At 36.5% G+C, this 24,652-nt stretch overlaps 7 protein-coding genes and 1 non-coding gene across 10 annotated transcripts; 7 read left to right on the top strand and 1 right to left on the bottom strand.

Moving 5' to 3' along the window:
- Positions 1–62: 62 nt before the first annotated feature.
- On the top strand, positions 63–2,205 carry LOC18013191 (protein trichome birefringence-like 12). 2 transcript variants are annotated; one of them, XM_006394089.2, is made up of 4 exons: positions 63–754; positions 1,036–1,173; positions 1,281–1,530; positions 1,690–2,205. In XM_006394089.2, the coding sequence occupies exons 1-4, from the start codon at positions 207–209 to the stop codon at positions 1,969–1,971; spliced, it is 1,218 nt and encodes a 405-aa protein (XP_006394151.1). In that variant the 5' UTR covers positions 63–206; the 3' UTR covers positions 1,972–2,205. The 2 variants fall into 2 exon arrangements, with proteins under 2 accessions (XP_006394151.1, XP_024007133.1); XM_024151365.1 differs by having other exon boundaries at positions 66–754; positions 1,713–1,885.
- A 134-nt stretch (positions 2,206–2,339) lies between these two features.
- Positions 2,340–3,000, top strand: LOC18012823. The gene has a single exon (XM_006394087.2). The coding sequence runs from the start codon at positions 2,388–2,390 to the stop codon at positions 2,958–2,960; it is 573 nt and encodes a 190-aa protein (XP_006394149.1). The 5' UTR covers positions 2,340–2,387; the 3' UTR covers positions 2,961–3,000.
- Positions 3,001–4,011: 1,011 nt separating this feature from the next.
- On the top strand, positions 4,012–5,582 carry LOC18012810. The gene is made up of 3 exons (XM_024151834.1): positions 4,012–4,389; positions 4,502–5,050; positions 5,169–5,582. The coding sequence occupies exons 1-3, from the start codon at positions 4,030–4,032 to the stop codon at positions 5,445–5,447; spliced, it is 1,188 nt and encodes a 395-aa protein (XP_024007602.1). The 5' UTR covers positions 4,012–4,029; the 3' UTR covers positions 5,448–5,582.
- Positions 5,583–7,448: 1,866 nt separating this feature from the next.
- Positions 7,449–11,666, top strand: LOC18012822 (probable sphingolipid transporter spinster homolog 2). Its single transcript, XM_006394084.2, has 16 exons — positions 7,449–7,624; positions 7,721–8,059; positions 8,190–8,314; positions 8,861–8,992; positions 9,155–9,256; positions 9,373–9,477; positions 9,576–9,651; positions 9,780–9,854; positions 9,969–10,071; positions 10,166–10,300; positions 10,397–10,473; positions 10,547–10,660; positions 10,813–10,932; positions 11,033–11,161; positions 11,275–11,353; positions 11,451–11,666. Exons 2-16 carry the CDS (start codon positions 7,826–7,828, stop codon positions 11,546–11,548), a joined length of 1,704 nt encoding a protein of 567 aa, XP_006394146.2. The 5' UTR covers positions 7,449–7,624; positions 7,721–7,825; the 3' UTR covers positions 11,549–11,666.
- Positions 11,667–11,724: 58 nt separating this feature from the next.
- On the bottom strand, positions 11,725–13,366 carry LOC18012757 (soluble inorganic pyrophosphatase 6, chloroplastic). The gene is made up of 6 exons (XM_006394085.2): positions 12,999–13,366; positions 12,708–12,868; positions 12,510–12,610; positions 12,250–12,431; positions 12,076–12,174; positions 11,725–11,991 (listed from the first exon to the last, which is right to left on the bottom strand). Exons 1-6 carry the CDS (start codon positions 13,263–13,265, stop codon positions 11,899–11,901), a joined length of 903 nt encoding a protein of 300 aa, XP_006394147.1. The 5' UTR covers positions 13,266–13,366; the 3' UTR covers positions 11,725–11,898.
- A 409-nt stretch (positions 13,367–13,775) lies between these two features.
- TRNAV-AAC lies at positions 13,776–13,849 on the top strand. The gene has a single exon. It is a non-coding gene; the product is annotated as a tRNA-Val (tRNA).
- A 187-nt stretch (positions 13,850–14,036) lies between these two features.
- Positions 14,037–15,897, top strand: LOC18012483. The gene is made up of 3 exons (XM_006394083.2): positions 14,037–14,355; positions 14,603–14,959; positions 15,047–15,897. Exons 1-3 carry the CDS (start codon positions 14,230–14,232, stop codon positions 15,848–15,850), a joined length of 1,287 nt encoding a protein of 428 aa, XP_006394145.1. The 5' UTR covers positions 14,037–14,229; the 3' UTR covers positions 15,851–15,897.
- Positions 15,898–17,717: 1,820 nt separating this feature from the next.
- Positions 17,718–20,266, top strand: LOC18012482 (DNA repair protein XRCC2 homolog). Of its 2 annotated transcripts, XM_024151393.1 has the most exons (10): positions 17,718–18,082; positions 18,273–18,442; positions 18,530–18,597; positions 18,859–18,921; positions 19,067–19,204; positions 19,297–19,387; positions 19,554–19,590; positions 19,675–19,778; positions 19,868–19,916; positions 20,012–20,266. In XM_024151393.1, exons 1-9 carry the CDS (start codon positions 17,749–17,751, stop codon positions 19,889–19,891), a joined length of 1,029 nt encoding a protein of 342 aa, XP_024007161.1. In that variant the 5' UTR covers positions 17,718–17,748; the 3' UTR covers positions 19,892–19,916; positions 20,012–20,266. The 2 variants fall into 2 exon arrangements, with proteins under 2 accessions (XP_024007161.1, XP_024007160.1); XM_024151392.1 differs by lacking the exons at positions 19,868–19,916; positions 20,012–20,266 and having other exon boundaries at positions 19,675–19,838.
- The last annotated feature ends 4,386 nt before the right edge of the window (positions 20,267–24,652 follow it).

Genomic DNA, 24,652 nt, shown 5'->3' with positions numbered 1-24,652 from the left:
CTCAGATTCTGAAAATCTGGTCACAGTACATAACCAAAACAACAAGCTCCTGAGGAAAATCAATTTAAACCGAAAGCCCAAAACCAAGTGAAAATCAAACCGAAAACCGAAGTAGAATTTTAACCGAACCGGAACGAACTGTCGGGTTGAACCGCGAGATTGCAGTGAACACCCTTCGTCTTCTCCTTCAGATCGCGCGTAAATCGATGGAGCTCGGATCCAGACGAAGCTACACGACGATGCCGTCGAAGCTCCGATCTTCACTTCTTCCACGTCTTTTACTCGTTTCTCTCCTCTTACTCATCTTCTATTCCACTATCCTCCGTCGTCCGATCACTTCAAACCTCGCGTCTCCTCCGCCGTGCGATTTCTTCTCCGGCCGATGGGTCTACAATCCAGAAACTTCGAAACCGATGTACGACGAGACTTGCCCATTCCACCGAAACGCTTGGAATTGCTTACGGAACAAGCGAGAAAACATGGGTGTTATCAATTCGTGGAGATGGGTACCCAATGGCTGCGGGCTGAGTCGAATTGACCCGACCCGATTCCTAGGGCTGATGAGGAACAAGAACGTTGGGTTCGTTGGGGATTCTCTGAACGAGAATTTCTTGGTTTCGTTTCTGTGCATACTTAGAGTGGCTGATCCGAGTGCGGTGAAGTGGAAGAAGAAAAAGGCTTGGCGTGGAGCTTACTTCCGCAAGTTCAATGTCACTGTCGCTTATCACAGAGCTGTTCTTCTCGCAAAATATCAGTAAGCTTTCTTACTTCCAAGTATTCTGCTATACTTTGAAAATCTTGTAAATTTCCCAGTGTAAGGGTTAAGAGATTGCCGAGTTATATAGGCTTGTTTGGTGGTTTTGCAAATGTTGAGAGTCCGTAGAAGAATCTCAATATCTTTATTCAGCTGTGAATGCCATTAAAGCTTTTTGGCCATATACTGGATTGTGAATCTCTTATGTCAGAGTTGAACTTAAACGCATAGTGTATGTTGAATTATCCAGCCTTATGTTTTTCTAAACTGATATGATAAAGGTCGCAGCCGATACCTTCTGCAGAAGCTAATCAAGACGGGATTAAAGGAATTTATAGAGTAGATGTAGATGTTCCTGCAGATGAGTGGATCAACGTCAGTAGCTTCTATGATGTTCTCATATTCAACTCTGGCCATTGGTAAACAATTATAATCCTTAACCTATTGGATTTTTTTTTATCTCTCTGTGTTTACAACGTTGTGAAGAAATTACTCAAGAGTATTTGGGTCTGGTTTTTGGTTTTAGGTGGGGTTACGATAAGTTTCCTCAAGAGACACCTCTTGTCTTCTATCGAAAGGGAAAGCCGATAGATCCTCCTCTTGATATATTGCAAGGATTTAAAGTGGTTCTTCAACATATGGTTTCTTATATCCAACAAGAAGTTCCAGCAAAGACCCTTAAGTTCTGGCGCTTGCAATCACCAAGGCATTTCTATGGCGGTGATTGGAACCAAAATGGAAGTTGTTTGCTCGATAAACCACTCGACAAAAACCAGGTACCGTTAACAAGCTTTGCTGAGCAAGCCCTGTTTTCTCGATCTCAGTTCTCTTGCTTCTTCCCTGGATTAGATTCTCCTCATAGATGCCGTTTATCGATTAATTTTTTTTTTGTTGCGCCTGATAAAAAGTGATGTTGATGCCTAAGACCTAGACAGCTTGACTTGTGGTTTGATCCCAGGAACGACGGAGTGAACAAAGAAGCAAGAAGGATTAACCAAATTATCAAGAAGGAGTTGCAAACCACAGAGATCAAGCTACTTGATCTGACGCATCTAAGCGAATTCAGAGCAGATGCTCATCCTGCTATCTGGTTAGGAAAACAGGACGCAGTGGCCATATGGGGACAAGACTGTATGCATTGGTGCCTACCTGGTGTTCCCGACACATGGGTCGATATCTTAGCCGAACTCATTCTCAGTAACTCAAAAACAGAGTGAAGACATTGTCTGAGTCAAGAACTGAGACTTGCTTTGGCATGGAAAGTCAAAATGTGTCTGAAAGGATTCATCTTTTACTGTGTAAATGATATGATTCTTTTTTTTTTTTTTTTGATGAAATTTTTTTCTGATAGGATTTCGTTCTTCCTTTCCCAAGAAATACTTCACAGAACACAAAACATTTTAACCTTTATTGTATTGTGAATCTGTGATGCAAGGATTATTCCATTTCTGAAAGGCTTAAAAGATTCATGTTATTGATGAAATTTTGTACCATTTCTTTGTGGTGTTTTTGAGAGAAAAGATTGTAAATATCCGATAAAACGACGATTAGTGTTGACTCTCGGATACTGATATATAAAGGATTCGGGATAAAAGTAGAACAGAGAGAGAGAGAGAAAGAGAGAAGCAGAAAAATGTCGCTGAGATTACTTCATCTTCTTCCCCAAAACACATCCTTTAATCGAAATCTCGAATATCGGCGTCTGTTGACCCGACCAGTAACCCGGATTCAGTGCATAAGGAGAGACGATGAAGAAGGCGAGGGCATCATCAGCAACCGGAGGACAAGGAAGCCTAAGAAGAAGAAGAAGAAGACTATGAGCGATTCGGAGCTGGCCAAGGATTTGGCTAGAGAAATCGGGAAAGCGAACACGGTCGCGGAACAGAGACGAGAAGCGATGAAGAAGAGCGGTGAGATTCTATGGGGAGAGTTTTGTCGGCATGCGGATTTGAAAGAGGAAGAGATGAGGATGAAATGGAGGAAGATGGGAGAAGAAGAGAAATCGGTTCTGGTAAGAGAGTTTGTAGATGAGTGGGGTGTCGATTTTCAACCATTATCTGTTAGATCTGTCATGGACATGGTGGAAGAAGAGTGTTTGGTTTCTGACAAAACAATCGAGCCTTCTTCTTCTTCTTCTTCTTCTTCTTCCATGTCTTCGTTTTCTGGGTTGTTTCCTGGATTGAAGAGAATCATAGGGTTTGAGTAGAATCTTCAATCTTCTTTATAAATCATGTGTTTTTGCATTATTTTTCTGAAAATATCTCAACTGGTTGATACGTATGTTCTTAGTTTTCCAGATTCACTGAGAACTTATATAGAATTGAAAATTTGTCTCTTGAGCTGAAATCTAAAACTGTCGATTCTTCAGAAAGCAAATCACACAGGAAATCGGTCGAGATAAACAGCCAAACTGGCCCCTAACATGTGCATTTTTCTTGTCATTATCATCATCAGACATGGGATCTAAATACATAGGGGAGTTGTTGATGATGAGATAAGATTGTTCGTAAATCACAAATAAACTACTCGAAAGACCAAGTAAGTTTTTATAAGAAGTAGTTAATTAGATTCAGCGATATGTATATGATGAATCTTATTATTATTTTTCAAAACACCATTGCCGTACTCATCCTTAGCCAATCTCACCAACATATCTTCACCACACCTGACAATCTTCATCACGATAAAAAAAGCAAAGTCAACTCTTCATTTTTCACCCACATGCGAGATCAAATGGTATTACACGGATGAGACTAGCTAGACTAGGTTTGAAGCAAGGAAGCATGCAAAATGCAGTTATTTACACTAAAGCTTACGTTAAAACCATGAGATAACTCGGTTTAAAAACGTTAACGATTCATACTGATTTCAAATTGTTTGATAACAAGATTAAATCTTATCCCAAAATATTTGCAACATATCTCGGTTTCATACTTGCAGCATATCTTTTATTAACATGTAGATTGTTGTTCATTGTAACTTTGTAAGTGTGGTGTAAATCAATCTATTCTCACGTTCTAGTTAAATATAGGTTGATGACGAAATTGATCTTTTCTAATCATAGATCGAGAGAAAAGCGGAAAGCAATGGAAGTTGCTACAAAATTCCTATGTATAACCATTTGTTGCCTTAAATTTATTGACCAGTTTTTTACATTCATTCTATCTAGTAGTTCAATTTAGACTTTTTAAACATCTATATAAACCAACCGAGTTATCCTAGAAAACATATTCATTCAAAACATAAAATCACTTTGTTTCTTTTTTTAGAATAAAATGGCAAAAATCTCAATAGCGTTATGTCTAATGTTACTTGTTGCATTAAGTGATGTTTATGAAACAGAAGCTCAAGGGACGTTCTCATTACCTGATTATTTGGAGCTCTTTCCTAAAATGAGCAAAGACTTTGAGCCTTACGCTTCCAAAGGTTTGCTGGATTTCGCAGGTGTCTTGGAGGGAAAGTCTCCAGCAACCGTAGAGTTCAAAAATTTCTTTACAAAGCTGATAGATTACATATCAAATTGCTTTAAACCAGCATCATCCGGACCAATAAACATCCAAGCCGAGATATCAGAGAAATCTCAGCAGCTTTTCATGGCTATGTTTGCATTGAATGGTACTAAAGAGGGAACATCAGTAAGTTTCATTTAGATAATAACAATTATATGGCATGCGAGCAAGCATGTTTTTTTATGATTTATAATGAGAAAGATAATGTGTGTGTTTTTTCTCTTTTCTTTTGCGATAGTTTGATTCATGGAGATTAATCGAAGGCTTGGTTTCAATGGAAAAAGTTTCTGTTGAAATGAAGAAGAGCACTTCGAAAGAAATATCTTCTCAACAATGGGACAAATTGTTGGGGTCTATGACTGAATGGGTTAGAAGGATTGGTCTATTTGTGAAGACGGTCTCCGAGATCAATGGAAAATTAATCGATCTATCACAGTTTGATATTGATATCGGTCCTACATATCTATCTCTTTCCAAAGAAGTTGGCAATAAAACACAAGAGTCCTTCTCATTACCCCTTTATTTGGGAAACTTCCCCAAAATAGGCAAAGATTTTGAGCCTTTCGCTTACAAAGGTATGTCAGATTTCGTAAGCGACTTAGAGGTTAAGTGCCTTGCAAACGTAGAGTTCAAAGATTTCTTTGCAAAGCTGAATGATTACATGGCCGGCTTCAAGACGCTATCACCTGATGAATCATATTCAATAGAGAGCATTAATATTACGGATAAAGCTATGAAACTCTTCATTGCTTCGTCTGCATTGAATGGTACCAAAATTGGAACATCAGTAAGTGCTAAATTAGACATTTATACGATTACGATATATGAGCATGTTCGTTTTTTAATTTATAATGAATAAGATCATGTTAAATATATATAGTTTTTCTCTGTTCTGGTGATAATAGGATCCGTGGAGGTTGGTCGATGGCTTGTTGTCAATGGGAGAAGTTTTGGTTGAAATGGAGAATAGCGGCTTGAAGGAGATAACGTTTGAACAAAAGAGAGAACTGACATGGTCTATGGTGAAATGGGCTCGAGCTATAAGTCAATTCGTGAAGACAGCTTCTGAGAAAAAAGGAGTATCTATGGATCTATCATCTTTTGAAGATTATTACAACTCCCATGTTTTAGTTCCTGCTAAAGACGCATCCACAAACAACAGCTCAAACTCAACTAAGCCTTAGTCATTCTTTAAAGGAACCCCCACACCACAAAATCAGTTAAAAAAGTAAAGATGTAAATACGTGTATTTAAACTATACATATATTAAACAACCTTGTTTTGATCACAACAACGAGTTGTGGAACATTTATTTTATGGTGCGAAGAACCTACGTTTATGTTTCTGAAATCAGACCAAAAAAAAAATATGTCTCATTTGAAAGCTAATAGTAATAGTAGTAATTCGTCATAAATATTATGTTTTTTTTTTTATTACATTCTAATGACATTTCAACAATTATACACACACCACCGTCTTCAGTCATCAAATGACAGGCTGTCTCTATATATATACACACCACCGTCTTTACCAGTTTTTCGAGCTTTGAAATTAGGTCTTTCATGATTTCATCCATTGTTTTTTTTCCGTTCCCCATTGATTCTACTTCTTTTTCTTCTTTTACCCTAGGGTTTTTATCATCGGACTTTGTCTCGTCTTCTCTTGATCGTTCTCGCTTTTGCACTCTTATCGCACGGTCGAAGAAGATGTCGAAGACAAATCCTGTTCTTGTTGATTTCGTCGAAGAAGGGAGCAAATTGGAAAAATGAAACTTTCGGAGAAATGAAAGAAGATACACGAGAAATTTTTTTTTCCAATTTCACGTGTGGGTAGAAACGTTTCCAAAAGTTGCCAAATAAGAAACGTTTCTGCCAAACTAGAGACGTGGACCCAATTTTTTATTAATTAGTTTTTATTAAAAACGTTGGTAGACTCTCCGTTAAAGATATCCTTAGTTGGTTTCGTAATGCTTCAACATTTTTTTTTTATGTTTTAGGAAACAAGAGAGACGAAGAAGAAGATGAGCAAAAGTTTGTTATTTCTCTTAATGATTCTGTTACAAACAGTTTTCCAAATAAAGAGATTACACATGAACCGTATTAACCGGTTTACTCTAAACCAATACTAATTACATTTGATATTATGTATATTGGACAAACCATGAACACAGATTTACAACGGTCTTTTCCTCCCAACATCAAAGATTGAAGGGCCGTTTTTGCTCGCTAGGTTTGGCATCAACATTACTGTTTGACCGAAAATTCGAATCTAATAGTCTCCGGTTAGGATATTTGTTTTTTTTTAACCGGTGCAATTCTCTTATTATCAGACATCTTAACGCACCGTTTCAATCGCCTTTTCCAAACTTACTTGTACTGTATTCAAATGCACCGTTTCAAGCGCACCAGTTGGGTATTAAAATCGCTGTATCTCCAATAGTCGGGTTTGATAAGTGAACCGGTGATGTCCGGTTCAGGGAGCAGAGTACCAGTAAAATCTAATCATGTGAAACGGAGCGTTTTCGTCCGTCTCTTCCAAATCCATCCCCGTGAAGAACCCAAAAACACAGACTTCAAATTTTCACCTCTATAAAATTTGAGGGTAAAAATTTCCTACTCTGATGATTGAACAATGGCATTCTATTACTCGAGTTCGCTAAGTCCAAAGCCGTTTCCCGAAATTTCTTAAACCCTTTAAAAACCCTCCTCCCTGTTCAATTTCCTGGTTCTCTGTCTAGTTTGGTCCGAAAACCAGCGGAAGCTAAATTAGCTTCCAAATTCAATCTGTTTCCTTCACGAAGAAATGTTTTGTTTACTTGCAGTAGGTCTCCACTGAGTCTTCCGCTCCACTGGAAGAAGATGCTGAGTCGAACCGTCTATTTGAGGTTTATCTCTCTCTTCATTTCCAGTTTCAAAATAGTATGCTGTATAGACAGGGGTAATTCTTGGGTTCGAGGAATCAAAAACCTGCGTTTAAGACCCTGTCATATTCCAGTGAAGGGCTTGAAAGCTAATTCCTTTTTTTGACTACGATTTTGAATCATACCCTAGTAGATTTCCTGTAAGGAGTGTAGAATCAGCTCATTCCTTTTTGACTTTAAAAGCTTTGATTCGTTTGTTGGATTTTCCAGAGATTAGCAACATGGAAGAGCTGGAGAGAAAGGCTAATGTATAATTAGAAAGGCAGCTTGTGATGGCTTCAAATTGGAGTAGAACATTGTTAACGATGCGTGGGAAGTTAAAAGGAACAGAATAGGATCCTGAAAACTCTCACCGGATCAATTTTAGCGATTTTGTGAAACTGCTAGATTCCAACAGTGTTCAATACATGGAGTATTCAAACTACGGACAGACGATATCAGGTTCAAAGTCACAGAAAGTTTCATCATGCCAATGATATATAATGTCGAATTTTCTTGAAAGTTTTTTTTGCTTAAGTTTTGCTGTTGTTGTTGCAGTGATTTTGCCTTATTATAAAGATGGGGAGCCCCAAGGAGAAGAAGACGAAGAGTCGAAAAAGGAGATAATTTTCCGTCGGCACATTGTGGACCGAATGCCAATTGATGGTTGGAATGATGTTTGGAAGAAGTTGCATCAGTGGGGGTATTGTTGTATTCATCCTTAGCCAATCTCACCAACCTATCTTCATCACACTTGATGTCAATCTCCATGATGATAAGAAGCAGAGGCAAATATTCATCTTCACCGAGAAGCTTCTCCACAATGTTGCTTCCATTCCATGTTTCAGAAACGAAAGCTCAATGAAGTGGCCTCGAAGCCCACACGCGATTAATTTAGTAATGTCATTATTTTATTTTCTGACATTTCAACAATTATTATTATTTTTTTTTTAACCGACTCTTTGATTTCCTTAAACGATTATTACAACAATACCCCCACTGAATATCCAAAATTCGCATCTTTCAGAAAACCGAGCTTCCCATGGATGTTGACGGAGAAGTTGATCGCGGGCAAAACCCTAGAATCATGGAGAGAGATTCAGATGCGTCCAAAGTCAATATCGCACAGCCTTCATGGTTTTCTCCTAAAAAGTAATTTTTCTTGTTTCTTCCTCGTATATGTTTCTTAGGTGAAATATACCGTTCCTTTTGTCAAATTTGACCGAAATGTAGAAGCTTGATTTAGTGTGAATGAAGTAGGAAATATTTTTGTTCTCGATTGCAATCTGCTAATTGTTTCTATTTAAGGACATTTAATGAAACTTATAAGTCGATGATGTTTTTGTCGAAAATTGCGCGAACGCAGTCTTCTTTTGTACAATCAAATTCTGGGTCAAATTTAAGTTTCTGGAACTAGCAGATTGATAGAGACCAACCCATAGATTCAGCTCAGAATAAGAATTTGTCATTAAATGGGCATGATGATGCAGTTGTTGTTGCTGTATAACTCTGTAATGTATATTGCTAAAAAATTTGGGAAGTTTTGGATATGAACAAAACAAAACATCGGCGGACTTATTTTCCGCAATTTCTCATTCCTTGAACTGTTGGGAACCCGAAAAATCATGGGAGTGTTTCTATTTGCTTATCATTGATTTAGTCTTATTTCTTGTGTTTATTTTTTGGCTATATCTGCAGGCTTCTCTTTGTGTTTTGTGTTGTCAACTTAATAAATTATATTGATCGAGGAGCTATAGCAAGCAATGGTATCAATGGGAGTCGTGGTTCTTGCTCCTCGAGTGGTACATGTTCAGCTGGCAGCGGAATACAGTAAGTATAATGTGACTTCAGTCGAATTTTGAATTTAAGCTTATCATTTATCATATACCTTTAGAATGTAGAATATTGTGTGAAAGAACATGGGAATCTGAATATATCGGTATAGGGTTTCTTGGTTGTTTAGTTATAATGCCCATGGTTTGTCCAACTCAGGGGGGATTTCAACTTGAGCAATTTTGAAGATGGAGTTTTGTCATCTGCCTTCATGGTTGGGCTTCTTGTGGCCTCTCCTATATTTGCTTCAGTAGCAAAGAGGTGTGTACTCGTTTTCCCAAAGTTCTGAGTACAAAGGCATCAGCTTTATTCACTTTGAATATATATCCCATTATCTTGAATTTTTTTTTTTTCTGACCTATAATTCTGTGTTGCAGTGTTAATCCGTTTAGACTAATCGGAATTGGATTATCGATCTGGACTCTTGCTGTGATTGGCTGCGGCTTATCGTTTGATTTTTGGTCCATCACATTCTGTCGTATGTAGGTGTAGTCTCTATTTACTTTTCAATTATGTCATTCGTATTATATAATCAAAATCATATACATATTCTGTTACTTACCTTTGCCACCCTATTTAGGTTTGTCGGTGTTGGTGAGGCATCATTTGTAAGCCTCGCTGCTCCATTTATCGACGATAATGCCCCACGTGATCAGGTAGTTGCTTCTGGAATGTAATTCTTCACTCGATCCATTCTTTTAGAAAGAAGAGAAGGATGGTAATTATATAACTAAGTTTTACAGTCTGATTATTCACTGGGCACTGTTGATTTTGTTTTAACCAGAAATCTGCGTGGCTTGCTATGTTCTACATGTGTATTCCGACAGGCTATGCTCTTGGCTATGTATATGGTGGACTGGTGAGTTATTTTTTTATTTTTTTTTAATTTTATGTCACGATATTCTGACTAAATGGTTTTGGTGTTTTACATCACCGCCAATGACTCAATTTCACTCTTTCCATTTTCCTGTAGGTGGGGAGTGTTCTTCCGTGGCGTGCTGCATTTTGGGGAGAAGCAATAATTATGCTTCCTTTTGCTGTTCTTGGTTTTGTTATCAAACCCTTGCATTTGAAAGGTGCGTGTTCAAAGTTGCAAAACATACACACACACATACACAGACTATGTTGTTGATGGACTTGATCTATTTCTAATGAATCTTGTACCTTCAGGTTTCGCTCCAGATGATGCAGGAAAAACCCGGACAGATAACTTAAACGCTTTGCCAACCGGCGATGGGTTCTCATCTGTAATGAAAGATTTGAAACTACTTTTGGGAGATAAGGTTTATGTTACGAACATACTTGGTAACCATTTTTTCTTCTTGTGTGTTAAACAACTTTAAGCATATGTGTCCGTGTATGATTGTTGTTTACCTGTAACTGTTTTCTTTCTTTTTTCAGGGTATATTGCTTACAATTTTGTCTTAGGCGCATATTCGTATTGGGGGCCAAAGGCAGGCTATAACATATACAAGATGGTAAGAAATTACTTGAACGTTTTCGTTTCCAGGTGTTAAAAGTATATAGCTTGATGTTTCTATCCGTCTGCAGGAAAACGCTGATATGATATTTGGAGGGATCACAGTTATCTGTGGAATCGTTGGCACATTGTCAGGAGGAGTGGTTTTAGATTTCATGGATGCTACAATTTCAAATGCCTTCAAGGTAAAATCCTCACTTATAAGAGAAACTAATCTCAAATTTTAAACCCTTCAAGTCCCATGGATAGAAACTTCCCATTCCTAGAAATTAATTTCTACAACTTGTGGTTCATCTTGCTAAACCAGTAATTGATCGCGTGTTTCTGTATGTTGCAGCTTCTTTCAGTTTCAACATTTATAGGAGCGTTATTTTGCTTTGTTGCTTTCTGTTTCAAGAGCATGTATGCATTTTTAGCTCTGTTTGCTGTTGGTGAACTTCTCGTCTTTGCCACACAGGTAATCTGGATTTCCATTATTCAAATACTTGATTCTCTTACGTTTTTTATCATTGTTATGTTTTACAAATCCACCTCTTTTAATATTTTATGATGTTTAGGGTCCTGTGAATTTCATAGTTCTCCATTGTGTCAAACCAAGTTTGAGACCACTTGCAATGGCCATGTCTACTGTCTCTATCCACATCTTTGGAGACGTTCCTTCCTCACCACTCGTTGGAGTTCTTCAGGTTTGGTTCAAGCCCTCCAATGTCTTAATCAAATAAAGTTTCAATTCAGTGCACTTTCTTCATCTGGATTAGTTTGAGCCCATCACTGTATTTATTCTCATTTGCGCATGCAGGACTACGTGAACAATTGGAGAGTGACTTCTCTTGTTCTTACGTTTGTTCTATTTCCAGCTGCTGCGATTTGGTGCATAGGTTCGGTTTTAAGCCACACCGGGAATTCTAAAATCAAAAGTTTCGTTTTTTAGTTTAATGTGGAAATAATGGTTTTGCTGCGTTTGTGACTCTACAGGGATTTTCCTGAATAGTGTGGATCGATATAACGAAGATTCCGAGCCTGATGCAGTGACTAGAGAATCAACCATTGCACCTCTTCTAGAGGAAGCATGAGACAAAAACTTCAAATGTCACTATAAGAATATGATTTATTTATCTCTTTCTCTACTGTCTTGTACAAAGATATGTATGTGTACCTTGAACATAAACAACTACCTTCATTTGTATACTACGTCTTGTTCCTCTGTTGTAGTTAGTATTACAGATTCAGACATAAGAAAATGTTTTTCTAACACAACAGAAATATGATTGTTATTTCTTCTTTCTTTCACCAGAAAAAAAAAAATCTCAATTGTTTCAAATGGTATCAAAACAAAAAGAAGCAAACTGTCACAGGGTAATAACTCTGTTTCAAAATATGACTGAGCTCAATGATTTCCGAGAGATTTATCTTTTTAACTGTTTCAGAAAAGTGAAAGATCTCCAGGAGAAACTGATCTCTTAACAAGTTTAGCCCATGATTCGTTCGTCTCATGGATGATCTTCAAAGCATAATCCTGTAAACACACAAAAACCTGAATAAGCTCCCTTAAAATCGATCTACAAAAAAAAAAAGACGTAAAGAGTGAAAGGATCTTTACTTTGTTTGCTGGTTTGTTTCCAAGACCAAACCTGTTAGCAGGTTTTCCATCTGGAATCTTGTAGTCTCTAAACCAATCCCTAATAGCTGTAAGAGTACCCTGAGAGCAACATCTAGAGTCAGAAAACTATGGGGGATTACATAAGACATGAATCTTGCTTCTTTGAGGCCATACCGGGAAATGTTTCTCGACATCATCAACATCATTCACAAGATGAGCTTTAGGATCATCTAAAGAAATCGCAACAATCTTCCAATCCAGCTCTCCTTCATCAATCATAGCCAAAGCAGCTAAAGGCTTTACCTTTAGAACCTCACCTATCTTCCTCTGACTCTCACCAATCTCAACAACATCAACTACAAACAAACATGATGAACCCAAAAGTTAGCTTAGCTCTGGAATGAAACCCATCCAGAAACCCAAATCTTTTTTACCTGGATCATTGTCTCCAAAAGCACCTTCAACTTCAGAGTTTGCTTGAGTTGGATCTTCCCATGTTTGTGGAAGCAATCCATAGTTCCAGTTTATGTTGTAACTGTATATAACCCAAAAACAAGAAAAGCTACTCGTTCTAATGATCCACAAGATGATGCAAAGGCAAAAAAATATGGCTTTCAATTCTCTTGTCTTACGGATAATATCTGAGTTTCCCTTTCTTAGTATCTTGCTTGATAGGAGTGAAAGCTTCATCAGTAGCAACCTCCATTTTTGCACTTGACTCTTTAGGAATCTCCACTATAAAGTGAAAAACTCCATCTCCCAAATGCAATGGTATATCATGCCATGGAGATACCTAACCAAAACCACGCAGAAGAAATCAGAAGAAGAAAATTTCCCAATATCATAATTCAATAAAGAATTCGATTCCTTGATACATTTCACACCAATCAGAACAAAGTGATACAAAAACCAGAGAATATTACCTTCTTTCCGGATCCATCTTGGAAGAAAACTCTGTAATCTAGGGTTTCGGACTGGCCTTCTTGGGTTGTCTGGACCTGAGGATTGTAAATGGCATTGCAAGAGAAGGGTCTCTTCGATTTCACCACTAAGGCTCTCTTATTGAAGCAGAGACCGTTAAAGCCGCAGACTTTCTGCGTCGGAAGAAGAAATGGTCGCTTTGTGAATAAACACGATGTCGTTTGGCTGGCGGACGACGCAGCTGTTGTTATCACTCTAGTGGCTGCCATTTTCGTGGAGGATCGAGTTTTGTTTTTTCGGGTGGGTTTGTGTCTGTGATTGATATCTAGCTAGAGACTAGTGTGTGGCCTTTCGTTTCACTGACTGACTCCTTTTGTTATGTCCGTTTCTCTTTCTTCCACTTGTTTTTATGTTTAAAGAAGGATTATACACATGTTTATTTGATAAAATAATTATTGGTTGGTCCGACCAACTTCGTTTCCTAATTTTTAATTTATTTTATTTTACTTTTCTTCCATTCCATTCAAATAGCAACGATAAATTCTTATAAAGTGAAAATCAAGGAATGAGTTGAACTCTCAAACGAAATTATCTTAGGATATGCATTAGAATGCATATTGTATGAGTGTGAGCAGCACAAGGAATTGACATTGTATGCATATTGACATTGGACTGTATTTATCATTGACGATAAAATATTTATTATAGTAAAATAAATTAGTGATACATCATATTTATTTTACTATAATAAATATTTTATCGTCAATAATAAGCACAAAGGTTTCGTGGTGTAGTTGGTTATCACGTCAGTCTAACACACTGAAGGTCTCCGGTTCGAACCCGGGCGAAGCCATTATTTTTTATTAATTAAAGAGACTAAAACGGCGGCGTTACGTGTAAAACTACTCTCCACGTCACACATCTTTGATCTCCCGCCACATCACTCTCTTCATTCTTATTGGTTAGTATCATCCACGTCATCATCCCTTCCCTTGAGAATACGCCATATAAAAGACTCCAGAACGATCCACATCCTTCTTATGCGTAGTAACCAAAAGAACAATTCCTGATTTTGGTCCCTTCTAATTTTGCGCAATCAAAAAGCCTGAGCCTCGAATTTCGTTTCTTCTTCTTATGTGTGATTATTTATATCGCAGCTTCGCAATTAACCAGTTCAAGGGCTTTTGGTCTCGGAATTATATCTCGAGGGTTTGATTTTTCTTTTTTCGATACATGATGGGTCGCAGATTATTGGTTTGTGCCGGAGCTCTGTTTCTGATTTTGTTCACAATTTTTCCATCGTCGAGAGCTTTGATTTCGTCTCCTGAGGCTAATCCTCCGTACCCTAAAGCCATTTCGGTAAGAAATTTATCTTTCATATTTTGGTTTTCTGGATTTGTAATTGTCTTTGTTTGGTCGCTCTGAGATTATAGAGATTGAAGAAGCATGTCATACCCTTTTTCGTAAATCGTTTAGTTCAAACCCTAACAAAAATATCTGGTTTCGGTGTCAATCAAAGTCTTTCCCTTTTTGTTTTCTCTTCAAATAGGAAATTTGATCATTTTTTTCCTGACTTCATGCTCTCTGGAATTTTCTGGTTTGATAGGATTTGAAGGAAGCAATTGTGAAGGGACTTGGATTCCAATCAGAAGAAGTCAAGATTTCTGGGTTTGATGTTAGGGATGCATTGGTAGGGCATGCTCTTTCATATGAATTTGATCTAGAAATCGACAACAAAGTTCTTCCAATCAAGCTTCTTGAAGATGTGAACCGATGGGAATATGTGGATCTCCCAATTTTCCAAATAGAACAACCCAATGGAGCTCTGGATGAAAATGGTTTGGTTCCTATGAGCAAGAAGAAGAAGTCTAGTGATGTTTCACCTGTTTTAGCTCCGTTTCAACTTGCTGGTCCCATGGAAATTTGGATCCAAGATGCAAACAATATGCGTCTTTCATTGCCTGTAAGTTAAAGACTTATCCCATTGGTTTATGTTTTGAACAATGGAGATTGGTTTTGTTTTACTGATTTATCTGTCAAACATCTGCAGTATGATGTGGAAGCTGGTGTTTTGAAGAAAGTGATGTTAGCAGATGGTGCTGTTGTAACTGTCAAAGGAGCTAGATCAGTTAGTTTGCGCCATCCGGTTGATTTTCAACTTCCATTAAACCAAAGCTCCAATGAATTTGCCTCTGGATTAATCTCTTTAGCTGAGCAGCTTCGACGTGCTTCAACTAATCAAGCAACTCCACTTCTTTCCCTCCGCATTGTTGGTCCTACTTCTCTTGCAACTGCTTCACAATCTCCTGACGACAAACTCAAGCTCAGGCGTCTTGCGCCTGGACTTGTGGAACTATCCTCAGTGTCGAAGGACAAAAGTAGTAGTGTCTCAACAATTGGTGGCGCTTCTACTACTGTTCTTACTCCAAGAGAATTTACAACCATGTGGCCAATCACTTCACTTAATGGCTCGAACGCTAATTTACTCGGCTTTGAGAAGCTATTGACCTCTGTTTTGGGTCTCAAATCTCAGGAAAAAGGTTCCTTCAAGGTATTAAAAGCGGATGTCGCGGCTCAAACCTTTATGAAGATTGGGTTTGGTGTAGAAAGGAAGCTGAGGGCAAGTGATCTTGAAGGACTAAACTTTCCAGAATGGCGAACAAAGCCCGATAAGATGAGAATGCACTTTGAGGTTCTTGCTAAGGTTGATGGAGAGAAGGTTATACCAGAGAACGTAATGCGAGTTGATCCTATACCATTGGAGGATACGATTGCGCAAAATGTGATTTCTGGTAATGTAACCATGTCGAAACTTCCAATCATTCAGCCACCTTCAAGCCCTTTTACCTTGTAAATCATGTGGACATAGTTGATGTCTAATGAGAACATCTGATGACTCAACTTACTTGTCTTTTTTTTTTTCATTTACTAACCGTAACTGCAAAAGAAGTATATGTTATATACTTTACTGCAACTTGTAATTCCTATTTTTTTGTGGAAATCGTACACAAAACACTGGTAAATGCTTCGCTAAATCCATGGATAACTTCGTTGAAAGGTATTAACCAGGCCAAAAAGATTACACAGACTGATTTACAGAGATGATGATGAGAAACAGATTGAAGGGTATATGATACAATAAGAAGAAGAAAAGGAAACAAGTAGATAATGACACGAAATATAAGGACTAAAATGAAAATACATGATATTACGACTATTCTGGGCTCTTAAAATATAATTCGTCCCATATTCATACTGTTTCAATGGGGCCCTCGTAAACTCTTATTATAGGCCCATAAATAGTAATGAATCATAGAGACGCAAATCAGGGCCATGCGTATATTTTATAGGCCCAAAAAAACCCTCATAGATTTCTACTTATAGAGCCATATTGAGCTAAACGGTATTTATTCCTCTACTTATAGGTTATATCAGGCCCAACTGTAAGGCCCGTGTGTATTTCACTCACCAAATAAGGCCCATGCGATTCGTGTTAAAGGCTAAAAAACCTTATGGACCATATTAGGCCCAAGTCTCTACTATAAAACCCCAAATAGCCCCACTTACAAATTTTTATTCGGCCCATTAAGGCCTGCGTGTTTCATCTCACCATATATGGCTCATGCGAATTCGTTTTCAGAGCCTAAAAAGCCTCATGGACCAACAATAGGCCCAAATATCTACTATTAGAGCCATAATAGACCCAAATGCATCCTTTAATCGAGCCATATTAGTGTCGCGTGTTTCATCTCACGATATATACAAATTAATTTAAAAAGCATATACAAAGCCTCATGGACCCATATAAGACCCTAATATCTCATCTGAGGCCCACTATAGGCCTAATAATAAGTTTTAATTGGCCCATATCAGACCCATACGAATTCGTCTTCAAAGCGCGTAAAAGCCTCATGGACCTAAACTGAAAATAAATGATATTTATACTGTTGTGGGCTCTTAAAAATTAATTCTGCCCCATATTGATTCTGTTTCAATAGAGTCCTCATAAAGGCTAACGTATACTCTTATTTCAGGCCCATATAATCATAGAGACACATATCAGGCCCATGCTTAATTATTGGCCAATATAAGGCCCGAAAATATTTCACTCACCATATCAGGCCCATTCGAATTCGTGTAAAGGCTCATTAAAAACCTCATGAACCATATTAGGCCCAAGTCTCTACTATTAAGGCCATGATAGGCCTACTTACAACTTTTTATTCTGCCCATTTAGGCCCGCGTGTTTCCCTCACCATATATGGGTCATGCGAATTCGTCTTAAAGGCCCAAAAAAGCCTCATGGACCCATATTTGGCCCAAATATTTACTATTAGACCCATATTAACCTTTTAATCGGGCCATATTAGTGTCGCGTATTTCCTCTCACGATATATGGCCCATGCGAATTCATTGAAAAGGCCTATACAAAGCCTCATGGACCCATATAAGACCCTAATATCTCATCTGCGGCCTACTATAGGCCTAATAACAAACTTTTAATTGGCCCATATAAGACCCATACGAATTCGTCTTAAAAGCGCATAAAAGCCTCATGGATCTTTTTTTGGCCCATGTATCTTGTCTTTGGGCCTAAATTAGACCTAAATTTACTTTTTATTCGGCTCATATTAGGGCCGAGTGTATGCCTCAAATGGGCCATTGGTAATCTTCATATAGGCCCATATTTAATACGCCATGAACTCCGGCTAGTCACCGAGACATCCACGCCTGCCGGAATTGTCAGGGGCGATGGGAGAAGATAGAGGTTGTGGTTGGATTCGCGGTGACGAGACTGCGAAGCAGATGTTGTCTAGGGTTCTTAGAGACCGTGCGTTCCTGCTTCTTCCGCCTCTTCACCGTGTTCCTTTACGTGCCGGGAACGTAGTGGAGATCACTGGCGCGTCTCCGTCAGCGAAAACTCAGATCCTGATTCAGGCTGCTATCAGTTGCATTCTTCCGAAGACGTGGAACGGCATTCACTATGGAGGATTAGGAAAATTGGTTTTGTTTGTCGATCTCGATTGCCGTTTTGATGTGCTGCGTTTATCTGAAATGCTCAAGCATCGTCTTCTCCAAGCTAACCGTATGCAAAAATTTGTATTTTCATTCCGTCTTACTTTTGAATTGTCGAGTTTAAGTAGACTGCTTCGGATTCTATAATCGTGGTCTTGTGGGCGAAATTGATAAGTTCAAAATTTTTTGAAATCGAGACAATCAATCTGAGTCATATATAAATCGAGATGGTGTTGAGTGTAGTTTTTTCAGCGTATCAGGGTTAGGCAATGGAACATGGTGGCAACTTGAAGAGTCAAATGTTAGAATTTGCACATCTGCACAAGACAAGTCAAAGACTTTGTTTGATGAGGATTTATATGTTTCATGCATGAAAAGGTTCCTGTATCTTCGCTGCTATGATAGCCTCGAGCTTTTGTCCAGCCTCAAGGTATTGTTTTCATTGTCTGTTGAAGGATCACTTTGTGTTGGATTCTGTTAAAAACAGAGTTTCTGTCATCATCTCATTGCGTTGCAGACATTGCATTACAGAATCCGACAGCAGGAAGCGTGTGGAAGCCAAGTCGGAGTGCTTATGATTGACAGGTTTTTCTGCTGGTTTCTTATTCGTTTGGATCTACAAATGCTATTGTCTTCTTAGATTCCTTCCAGTTCCAGGACCATTCCATCCCATTTCTGTTCTCCAAATGCTGAAACTAATTCGATATAGGGATTAAGAATACGTAAAGTTTCCTAGTCCAATCTTTCTTTCGCTGATGCATTGTGTAGGGTTCTATTTCTTGTTACTATCTAGCAGCAGACAGACAGCACGAATTTGAGCTAACTATCTTGCAATTTTTTCACCAGCATCGGGGCTTTCCACTGGACTGATCGTCTATCATCATCATTGGCATTAGAGACAAATAACAGGTAACAGTGTAAGGACACAGCTTCTCTCTTACTGTATAATTAGAACCGGTTTCTTTTAGCTTACTTAATTCAGCACGTTGAAGAGTTTGGAAACTTTGGTTTTGATGCCTTTTTTTTATCTGAGGCGTGTATCCTTGGTATATAGGAAAAGTCTCTCCCTAACAAATGTGGTGGAGACGATTGTGCAAGAGATGAAGAAGTTACTTCAGGTGCATTCACTGGTAGTGATTGCCACTAAGACTACAATTTACGAAGAAAAGTACTCCACAAATGAGAATAGTCGGTCAGTTGGTTAATCACAGAGGCTTTGAATGCGGCGCCTTTTTGTGTTTTTTTCTTAGAGTTGCTTGATCTTTAACTTCTTACAACTCTCAGGAAGTTCTCCTCAAACGACGATTTGTCAGGGAATAGTTCAAGTAGAGCTCACCAACCTCCATTTCGTGAATTCATGCCTTCTACTTGGCAGGTCAATTTCTGATGTGAACCCCAAAAGCCTCTTCTTAGAACGCTTTGTAGATTATCTTATACACACTTACCATTTCAAGATTGAGTTTTTTGCTCCAAAAATCTGCCAAATTCATCGATTGCTTTGATGAATCTTTCGCAATAACCCTCCATTGTGGTCGTTCCAGGCATTTGTGACACATAAGATAATCATAAGGAAATCAGGTTAGATATAATTTGTTGCTCTATTCGTTTAGCTCGTTTGCTTTCTCTCTGTGTCTTTGTTCAATGAGTCTATGATCTCTGCAGGTGATCATCAGTCTTTGCAAACGGGAAAACAAAGTTTGTCGGCATATTCACTTGAATGGTTACAACCGCAACTTAGTAGCATAGACCGATTCATAGTAGACGATGTAAGGAAAAACTTTTTCACAAGCATTTTAAGTCTAGTAAAAACCATTTTACTCTCATAATTCTTTTCCTGTTTCATCATCTCATGCAGTCTGGTATTGTCATTGTCTCATGACTTAGATTCCGTTTCAGCCTTTCAGGTATTCTTTAATCTCTCTCTTTCTATCTCTCTCTTTCTATTAGAGACCACACATTTACTGACACTTATTTAATTTTGTAATTTTGTACGTTGTAGAAACCATAACTATTGTAAGGTAGCTATTAGCTAAGCAGCGTGCAGTAAAGTCGACAGATGTAAAGTTAATGCGGAGTTTATTTCCCTTATTTATTTACATCAGAAATATGGAAAAAAATGGACAGAAAAGGTTAAACCTCTAAAGGTAAAAATGTGTCTTTCTCTTTTTATCTTTTTTACTTGATTAGGTTATTCTTGCAATATTTGGGTAACCTTATCTTAGATATAAAAAGAAAGAAAACCACGCTTACACACGTTTTGGATTCGATTTGGATTGTAATATCATTCTAAAATTGTCAAATCTATTCTCATGATTTTGACATCAAAGATTTGAAATTGCAACTGCACGTGTTATATGATAACCTCATTCTTTGAAAAAGCATACTTTTTAACTGTTAACTTCCCAGAAACTTGAAGGTGATTCTTAATGGGACATCACTACTCAGGCGTCAGGCCTTAGCACTTAGGAGTCGTGTTAAAGTTTTTTAACATCAAAATTCAAAATCATATTATAGCTTTTTTGCTTGTGACCTCACTATACATCTCGCTTTTTCTGTCCAGATAATACATCTCGTTTTCACCACATTTATCTTTTCTTTTTGGAGTAAAAACATATCTTGGAGCGTAGCAGATAAGGGCCTTGTCTCATGTTATTTTTATCTCCATCTTATGGAAGATTAGTATGATAAACTTGGATATAGGAATCATTATTGTTTTGTGTAATAATTAGGTCTTATCAGGAGTGGGATTAGTCAAATCTTATGGATACTTGATGAGATCAAACAATAGTAATAACAATAGTAATAGATTAAAACTTGTTTATTTTTAAAAAATAATAAGCAGAATTGTAAAATCAGAATCATATTCATAGGACTTCCACTAACAAGCTTTTATGTGTTGGATATGATGTGTGATGTGAAACAAAAAATTATCCTTCTTTTTTAGATTGCGTGGATTGATTTCCACGAGTATTCATATTTATCCTATTTTTTCCCTTACATTTTAAAACATTTAGCGCATCCAAAAGCTGTATGTTGTTCAGTGTCAAATTTGAACAGTGGCTTACAATATTTGAAGAAGAAAAATGTTTCAAAGACTAAAACGGCGTTTGCTTTATCCTTTCAAGAGACGTGGCTCTTACGAATTCATTCCCCAACTTCTTCTTATTTGGAGATTTCTCCGGAAGAAGATGATATATCGCAAACCTTGTTTTTTTTACTCATGCTACATTAAAAAAAAAAAAAATAGAAGAATTATATATAGATAAGAACGAAAGCATTTTGGAAAAAAAAATGATAGAACAAGATGTGGGCATGTGGGTATGAAAGGCTTTGACGAGTTTGACTTTGACTTTTGCCTAACTCAGATTTGTCTGATGGTTACATTTACTGCAGACAAAAAATTAACACAAGCTATGTCAGTATGTCCAATCCCCTCTCCTCTTATCCACTGATTAAAGTTAAATTAATTAAGGCTTTGCTTTATAACTAACATCGCTAAGTTTTTGTTTGATTCATTGCTTCTGTATTTTTCTTTTTGTTAGTGCCAGTTTCACACTTCTCAATTATTAACACCACGTAGTCCCTGTTAATTGAAGACATTAGTACACCTTGGCCTTGTCATATTTGTTTATATCTTAGTATTTTTTGTTTATTTGTTTGCTTGTGTTGAGTCTTATTTTTGTGATTGTTATCTTACAAAACTAGTTATTTTCGACTGATTTTAACAGCTTTTATATTAATTTAATTTTTAATGACTTTTAAAAACGATAAAATATGTTAGATTCAAAAAAAAAATGTTTTTTAGAATGATAATTTGACTTTTAAAATTTTCATAAGTGGTAATTTTTTCTGTTCAAAATAAATTTTTGTTCTGTTTTGTATTTAATTTTATGTAAAATTTCAGCATCTGAGATGTGATCCGGGATGAAACTGATAATTCTATTTTTTTTAAAAAGCTTAATCTATCACTATTAAAATGAAGATTAGTTTTTCTAAATTTTGGTGTCTTCGTTTTATTAATCAACCCAACTGTAATTTCTTGTATTGTTTATATCTCAATTGTTTATATAAAATAAAATTTCAGTAAATTACTTTCTAAATCTATTTAATTCATCCAGATCATCCAATAAATATGTGAGATTTAATACAATTCAATTCACTCCGTTGTATGTTGTTGGATATACTGTTTGGATCACTGAATAAGTGAATAGTATATACTCACCTTAACTTTCCAGTTTTCTATATATTTTAATGCATTAATGTAAATGCAAGCAATATAAACAGATACTATAAACATAAATGGTCTAGTCTGAAATTACGAAAATTAAAATATATTTGATCGATAGTTAATGAGGACAAACTAAAGGAGACAAAGATCTCTTGATCACGCGTGTGGCGTGGGCATGTGCGTGCGTAAGCGTAAGCAATAGATCATCCAAACCCCTCAATGTGATCTATGTATTGACCATTTTGCCCTTTTATATGAGTAATAATAATATTAAGCTCACAATTCATTAAATACAGAAATTATTTGATTTTAAAAACTTTGGAGAATTTTGAAGCAAAGTTGAGGAGCACCCACACACTCCTATTCATTGGGACTGCCTACTGCTATGCTCTTCTTCTTCTCTTTCAAAAAAAGACTTCTGATGAATTGCTTAGTAAGTTTTAAATTAATATTAAGAACAGTGAAAACAATAATTATAATAACAAGAACCAGTCAATTATTTTAAGCAAATAACGATAGATAGTCAATTATTTTAAGAGAGAGAAGTGGGTCCAAAAGAAGAGAAATCAGTTGAACTCTCTGATCTTTTGGGCAGTCTTTGAGTTTGTGTGGATCTCAATTTTATAAAAAAAAAAGCCATTGATTGCTACTTGAGGGGGACTGCATATGAGAAAGATTGATAAATTTTAAAGTTTTCTTCGTATATACTTAAATCATTATTAAATGACACATTTATTATTTTAGTATATATGTATATATATTTTAGTGGTTTAAATATGAGGTTACCTCTAGGGCACCCGTTAATTTGAAAGATAAGCAAAGTGTAATACAATGGGTTTTTGACTTTATAATGTTTCTAATAAGGTGATATGGTAAACATTAATTGACACACACATTATTATCCTATTTTAGTTGTGTGGTAATAGTCTACGAATTTGAGTGTTAAATTTTTTTTAACTGAATCTTACATTTTGTCTACAGTATTTTCTAAAAAAAATGTTGGCATAGCGAAAATGTTGAACATGTATCCAAAAATATATTACTAAAGTGTATAAATATCTTTAAAATAAAATTAATAAAAAACATGAGAGAGGGTAAAATAATGGGTACAAAGGTACAAAACTCAAAATGAAGGCAAAGAAGAGAGAAAAGTGGGCCCTCTATCCTATGGTTGACGACCAAACCCATTCTCATGTGCGCCACGTGGACTATTGCGGGTGCATGATCTCAGCATGAAGTGTTATCATCACTCGTCGACCTCGAAATCCTCTTCCCAATTTGTTTGTGTTTGTTTTTTAAATGGTATTATTAAATATTACTACTAATTAGATAGCATCAGTTAGGTATTTTTGTCTTTGGCGTAAACTGAGGACTACATTAATGAAATAGAAAACTGACCGTTTAAACGTAGAAATAGCCTAAAGGCCATGAACAGTGAACAGTATGATTGACTCTTTCTGGTGATTGTTTTACGAATAGATAATTAAGTGTATTGTTTCACGAATCGATAATTAAGTGTATTGTTTCCTATTATGCAAAAGGAGGTTAGCATATACTGAAATTGTTAGTTAAGAGGTCGATTTTTTTTTTCTTTGTCATTTTATGTAATCTGTATTCTATTTATGTTTGCAACTAAATATATCTTTGTTACATAGATTATGGATCAACATATGTTATGTTGATAATAAAATGATTAATTAAGAAAAAATGAATATGGATTTTTAAATTAGTAACTAACTGAATTCGCCTTAATAACTAGCAGCAATCTATAGAAACAACCAAATACCTTGTGTGCTCTGACTTGACACACACCCATTAATTGATACTATATAAAAAAAAAAATTATCATTACCCATGGTGATAAAGGCCTTATACTCCACCACAATTCTGAGTATATAGTGGTGCTATTTTTAATTTAACTTAATTTATTATCGTAACATACTAATTCGGAATTGAATACAACTAAACATACACTATTAAAAAAATAATATGGAAACAGAAAGAAGAAATAAGAAATAAGAAGAAGTGGATAAGAATCTTCTTCTGAGTGGTGAAGAAGAAGAAAGAAGATACTCTTTTGCGTGGAAGCATCCAATCCTAAACACCTCTCGTTTCCGCCCGCCTCTTTTTCTTTTCTTTTTGGTTATTATTAAAATATAATCAATTGATAATTTCGCTCGTTTAATCTTTTGTTTTAATACTTTTTCCACACTAAATAACTCAAAATATCTCTAATCCATTTACAACGCTCTGTTATATTGTATACTTTTATGTATTGATGTATTTTTGTTGGACTATTGATAGATGTTTACTTACTAGAAAAGTAGAAAGTATATATTTTAAATATGGAAACGCAAAATTTTGTTTTGAAGAACTATAAAAAAAATGAAAAAAAAAACCAAAAGTAGAAAG

This window comes from Eutrema salsugineum, unplaced genomic scaffold (assembly GCF_000478725.1).
Source record: "Eutrema salsugineum unplaced genomic scaffold, Eutsalg1_0 scaffold_6, whole genome shotgun sequence".
Lineage (NCBI taxonomy): Eukaryota > Viridiplantae > Streptophyta > Magnoliopsida > Brassicales > Brassicaceae > Eutrema > Eutrema salsugineum.
This window is presented reverse-complemented; position numbering and strand designations above follow the sequence as displayed.

What these genes read in the sequence shown, in the direction of transcription:
- LOC18013191 (XM_006394089.2), top strand. Translation starts at nt 207, where the DNA reads ATGGAGCTCGGATCCAGACGAAGCTACACGACGATGCCGTCGAAGCTC. An exon ending in GTTCTTCTCGCAAAATATCA is followed by an intron (nt 755 to 1,035) that starts GTAAGCTTTCTT and finishes GATATGATAAAG; the next exon opens with GTCGCAGCCGATACCTTCTG. An exon ending in AACCACTCGACAAAAACCAG is followed by an intron (nt 1,531 to 1,689) that starts GTACCGTTAACA and finishes AGACCTAGACAG; the next exon opens with CTTGACTTGTGGTTTGATCC.
- LOC18012810 (XM_024151834.1), top strand. Translation starts at nt 4,030, where the DNA reads ATGGCAAAAATCTCAATAGCGTTATGTCTAATGTTACTTGTTGCATTA. An exon ending in GTACTAAAGAGGGAACATCA is followed by an intron (nt 4,390 to 4,501) that starts GTAAGTTTCATT and finishes CTTTTGCGATAG; the next exon opens with TTTGATTCATGGAGATTAAT. An exon ending in GTACCAAAATTGGAACATCA is followed by an intron (nt 5,051 to 5,168) that starts GTAAGTGCTAAA and finishes TGGTGATAATAG; the next exon opens with GATCCGTGGAGGTTGGTCGA.
- LOC18012757 (XM_006394085.2), bottom strand. Translation starts at nt 13,265, where the DNA reads ATGGCAGCCACTAGAGTGATAACAACAGCTGCGTCGTCCGCCAGCCAA. An exon ending in AAGATGGATCCGGAAAGAAG is followed by an intron (nt 12,869 to 12,998) that starts GTAATATTCTCT and finishes GGTTTTGGTTAG; the next exon opens with GTATCTCCATGGCATGATAT. An exon ending in GGGAAACTCAGATATTATCC is followed by an intron (nt 12,611 to 12,707) that starts GTAAGACAAGAG and finishes GGTTATATACAG; the next exon opens with TTACAACATAAACTGGAACT.
- LOC18012822 (XM_006394084.2), top strand. Translation starts at nt 7,826, where the DNA reads ATGGTTGGAATGATGTTTGGAAGAAGTTGCATCAGTGGGGGTATTGTT. An exon ending in ATAATGCCCCACGTGATCAG is followed by an intron (nt 9,652 to 9,779) that starts GTAGTTGCTTCT and finishes TGTTTTAACCAG; the next exon opens with AAATCTGCGTGGCTTGCTAT. An exon ending in CAATTTCAAATGCCTTCAAG is followed by an intron (nt 10,661 to 10,812) that starts GTAAAATCCTCA and finishes TGTATGTTGCAG; the next exon opens with CTTCTTTCAGTTTCAACATT.
- LOC18012482 (XM_024151392.1), top strand. Translation starts at nt 17,749, where the DNA reads ATGGGAGAAGATAGAGGTTGTGGTTGGATTCGCGGTGACGAGACTGCG. An exon ending in AGCTTTTGTCCAGCCTCAAG is followed by an intron (nt 18,443 to 18,529) that starts GTATTGTTTTCA and finishes ATTGCGTTGCAG; the next exon opens with ACATTGCATTACAGAATCCG. An exon ending in GGAGTGCTTATGATTGACAG is followed by an intron (nt 18,598 to 18,858) that starts GTTTTTCTGCTG and finishes TTTTTTCACCAG; the next exon opens with CATCGGGGCTTTCCACTGGA.
- LOC18012823 (XM_006394087.2), top strand. Translation starts at nt 2,388, where the DNA reads ATGTCGCTGAGATTACTTCATCTTCTTCCCCAAAACACATCCTTTAAT.
- LOC18012483 (XM_006394083.2), top strand. Translation starts at nt 14,230, where the DNA reads ATGATGGGTCGCAGATTATTGGTTTGTGCCGGAGCTCTGTTTCTGATT. An exon ending in CGTACCCTAAAGCCATTTCG is followed by an intron (nt 14,356 to 14,602) that starts GTAAGAAATTTA and finishes CTGGTTTGATAG; the next exon opens with GATTTGAAGGAAGCAATTGT. An exon ending in ATATGCGTCTTTCATTGCCT is followed by an intron (nt 14,960 to 15,046) that starts GTAAGTTAAAGA and finishes AAACATCTGCAG; the next exon opens with TATGATGTGGAAGCTGGTGT.